At 39.6% G+C, this 4,560-nt stretch overlaps 1 protein-coding gene across 1 annotated transcript; it reads right to left on the bottom strand.

The window, feature by feature from the left end:
- Positions 1-2,152: 2,152 nt before the first annotated feature.
- On the bottom strand, positions 2,153-2,791 carry LOC147173693 (transmembrane protein 252-like). The gene is made up of 2 exons (XM_086075742.1): positions 2,541-2,791; positions 2,153-2,375 (listed from the first exon to the last, which is right to left on the bottom strand). Exons 1-2 carry the CDS (start codon positions 2,789-2,791, stop codon positions 2,153-2,155), a joined length of 474 nt encoding a protein of 157 aa, XP_085931868.1.
- Between the last annotated feature and the right edge of the window lie 1,769 nt (positions 2,792-4,560).

Raw genomic sequence — 4,560 nt, forward strand, 5'->3', positions numbered from 1 at the left:
TATGATGGAGTTTTATATTAAAATGGGCTTTAAAGCACATCAATCAGACACCCACTAAAAACTGACCCGTTTTGCCCCCGACCCACAGTTTGGGAAACCCTGGATGGTATTCAAGGCTGCTGCCTGAAGATAAGAGGAAAAGCGTTGATCTTTACAAGGTCTGAAATTGACACAGAGAAACGGAACTCGTAAACACACTAATTGCCGTGGTTACGAGTTGAGGATGTGCCAGTGGATATACGCGCCGATGTCTTTAGCCGTCTTTAGCAGTCACTTGTTATTGCACCTTATTGCACCATCCGGAGTCCAGACCCGTCTAGTCGTCAATCAAGCAAATGAGCATTACTGTTTTTCTCATATTTTGCTGCTCTACTGTCATCAAATAAGGTAACAAATATCCCTCTTTAATTTGTTTTTTTGTCAAAATGTGGAGCCAACCAATTTCAAGTCATTAAATGAAATAATAACAAATTATAAATACTAACAATAAATAATAATAAAACTACATTTAGAATAATGTATACAAATTATTACATTAGGTTTTTATTACTATTATTATTAAATTAGTACACCATATTATGCAAATAGCATTATTAAATACAATTAACACATTACATTACATACACACGTTAACTGAAAAAGCTTTTTTGTCAAAAGGGTGAATGGAAACTAATTGAAATTAATATAATAAAATTATGTTGACAAAATCTTGCACCATTAAAATATAGAATTAATACATTTAAATTGGAAAAAAATGTAAATAAAAAATGAACCTTAGATTAATTAATAAATTAAGTAAGTGTAAAATATTATCCATCCATCCATCCATTTTCTGTACCGCTTGTCCTCACAAGGGTCGCGGGGGTTGCTGGAGCCTATCCCAGCTGGCTTCGGGCAGTAGTACAAATATTAATTATAGATAATTTTATTTTATTGTAATTTTCTTGATAAATATTCTGTTTGATAAAGAAGTTTAAAAAATATATATTGTCAACAAAATATAGATAAGGCTTCTTCTTTTTCCTTGGGAAGTCCAGTAATAGTACTGAGGTTGTTATTGCAGTGAAATATTTCAGCTGTTGTAGAAAGACTGCATCCTCTATTAAAACCTGTGGATAGGACGTGCCATGATGTCATTCAGCATGTCACAATGCACTGCTTTGGAATATCATTTACTGTTTTGTGGAAAAAGTATTTTGACATCTTCCTGATTTCATTATTTTTTTCAGTCATCACATTTACATGTTTCGGATCATCACCAATTTCCATATCTCACAAGGACAACACAAGTAAAAAATAAAATAAAATGCATTTTCCAAATGATATTTTTATTCACTAAAGAGGGGGGGGGCAGCCATATGTGAAAAGCAATTGCTGCCTCAACCTAATCGCAGCTGTTGGCAGAAATAACTGAAATCAAGCATTTGTGATATCTGGTGATTCATCTTTCACATTTCTGGTGAGAAATTGTTTTAGCTGAGTCATATTGGAGTTTTTTTTTTTTAGCAGGAATAGAACCAGTTTAAGGTCATACCTCAGCATCTCAATTGGACTAAAGCCCAGATTTGACTTGGCTATTCCAAAACATCCTTTTTTTTTCTTTCTTTCTTTTTTTTTTAGACATTCAGGGGTAGACTTGCTTGTATGTTTCCAGACGTTGTCCTGCTGCAAAACCCAAGCGTGCTTGAGCTTGACGGCATGAACAGGCCTGCAGACTGCAGAAATGATTGTTCATTAATCACAGCAAGTAGTCCATGTCCTGAAATAGCAAATCAGCCTAAGACCATCACACCATCACCAATATGGTTGACTGTTGGCATTATTATTATGTCCTGTTATTTTTATGCCAGATAGAAGTTACATTTTTGGCTCATTTATCCACAGAATATTTCTCCAAAAGTGGTGTGCTATTTTATTATTATTTTTTTTAATTGTTTGTAGCCGTATACTTCACTTTTTTTTAACATGCATATAAATAAATATACAACGTAATACAGTAAATTAATCTCATAAAATATAAAGTTGTCCAAAGTTATGTCCTCCTAAGTGTCTCTTCATGGATCAAGCTAATCCAGTCATCTCTGTACTGACGTTCTCTCACATACCGTGCCGATGTCTCCACCGCATCTTCCCATTTCACGAGAAATCCTCCCTATCGGCATGTCGCAAAAGAAGAATCCTCGTAAGATGGCGGCTGCTCCCACCTACACGTGCAGTCCGGGTTTCGCGTGTCGTCTTGGCTGTAGAGCGGCGGCGCCAAACTCAGAAACACTTGAACCCCATCCCGGACCACTTCCTCGTACTCCGGGTCTGTCTCGGGATGCTGGCGGCACCTCTGGGACTCTTCGTAGGATGGAGGGAAGGAGCTGGGCCTCCTAAACAAAATGGTGGCAAGTGGAAAAAGGAGGTACTATTTTGATGTCATCTATAGATATTTTCCTAATGATGAATTTATAGTTGACTACTTTGCTGTGGGATGTAGAAGAGCCAAAGTTTCCACTCTGATACTTTATTCTACAAGGTTATTCTGTGTAACTGACCTCGACTCTACGGTATAGACTTGTATGGTCTGCTGGCGCGTCCCCCTTCTTTGGATCATCTTACTCTTCACATGCTGGAAGATAGTCCAGGCAACGCCGGAGAAGATGGCCAGGAACCCGCAAGACATCAGGACGCAGGACACGCCCGTGTACCTGAGCTTCCGGAACATCAGGTAGGCGCCCACGCAGAGTAACGCAAACCCAACACAGGGCGTCAACCTTTGGAGGATGGCACACAAGTGTTTCCTCATGTTCTTCGTTTCTCTCTTTGCAGGTTGAAATGATGCCTTCAAATAAAACCTGGAACCTTCTCACCTGGAAGCAACTTGGACTAGTGTGTTGTGTTAGAAGGTATGTGGTCATGTTGTGCTGGCAGTTTGAAGGGAAGGTCCAGACTACAGTGCTTCTGACTTCTCGGTTATTTATTAACACATGATACTTCATTTGCTTCGGGAACAATATTTGCATCACCCAACAGGCACCACGGCACAAGTGAGCATTGTAAATTTTACTGTTATAGTCCATCCATTTTCTATACATGCTGCTTGTCCTCTGAAAGGTCACTGGTAAGCAATTTGATTGTGTTGACGACCAGTTCAGGATGTACCCCGTCTCTGGCCCAAAAGTCACCTGGGACATACTCCTTCACACCCGCGGCCCGATATGCGTTATACAGAGAAAGAATGGACGGATGGACAATATGACATCTCCTGACACTAGAGGGCGCTGTTGGCTGAAAAGAGCCTCTGCTCTATGAACCGCCAAACAAGATGATGTGAACTTTGACACACCATGCCGGGAAAGTTATGACGTCATGCGTTCCATACTCGTGCTGTTCTCGTGGTAGTAAGTAAAACGAATGAATGGCTATTGTATGTTCTGCATTTTTAAACTTAAATGGAAGCCACGCCAGATCTTTGCTGCCAGTGTTTCATGGCTCTTCCTTGTTATCAGCTAGGTGTTAATCCCCTTGAGTGGAGTTTTGCACCACAGCCATGTTGTTTTTCGACTTCCTCGCACAGATGAGCCAGTGATGCCTCTTATTGTTGTCTCCAACGCCTTACGAGATCCTTGCTTTAGATTAGTGTGGCTCGTTTACATATTCAGCAGGCTGGCGTGTCATTTTCAAGAGGATAGCGATGATGAGAACATCATGTAACGTACAGTAGTTCAATTATGCCGTATTCTGAATTTCAAGCCATGCATGCATTCATTAGGGTGCGGAGAGGGTGTCTAGACATATTCTAAGCTTTAGCACACAACAACCAAGGCATGCAATCAGCTTTGCTGTACTGTAATGTGTCACACATGTAATTAGAGTCAGCGTGCACATACGTGTGCACACGTATGCCCGGCTTCTTTTAGACCTCATTATGAAGTGATAATAATAGACAGAGGGCCATTAGTGATGAGTGAAGGTGTGACAGGACTCGTTATTAATCAACTGGACTTGATGAAGACCTGCCAGCTGCCCGCCGATATTAATAACGCACATCGCAGTTGGACTGCATGCTGCAAAAAGTGCACAACTGTGAACACACCAAGTGGATTCATGTCACTTGTTTGTTTACATGTGATTTGTAGCAGAGCAGCAGCAGTACCTCGCGAGCCCCCAAGTGGGTGATGTTATGTTGTTCTTGAATTCAATGGGAGCGCGAGTATGTACTGTAATTGTGACAGGTTCTGTAATCAGCCCCATACTGATACCTGGTATCAGTACCCGCCATGCCTACTGTTAAAAATACACTTCCAATAAAGTTTTGGTAAAAAACAATTAAGCAGAGTTGTCTGCATCTGCTGAACGTAACTAATAGAGCAATTTGTTATCTAACTTAGTTACATTTAAAATAAACGAATCATAGATGTCAAAAATTCATTTTAACCATTTCTATTAGTTTAACATTTTTTCCACTTTTGCTAACAAGAGTATGAAAACTTAGAAATTTATTTATTGTACATTTAGAACAGATATAACATTTGTGATTAATTGTGAGTTAACTATTGAAGTCATGCAATTAAA

This window comes from Leptonotus elevatus, chromosome 5, assembly GCF_054856555.1.
Source record: "Leptonotus elevatus isolate MCC_2025b chromosome 5, RoL_Lele_1.0, whole genome shotgun sequence".
Lineage (NCBI taxonomy): Eukaryota > Metazoa > Chordata > Actinopteri > Syngnathiformes > Syngnathidae > Leptonotus > Leptonotus elevatus.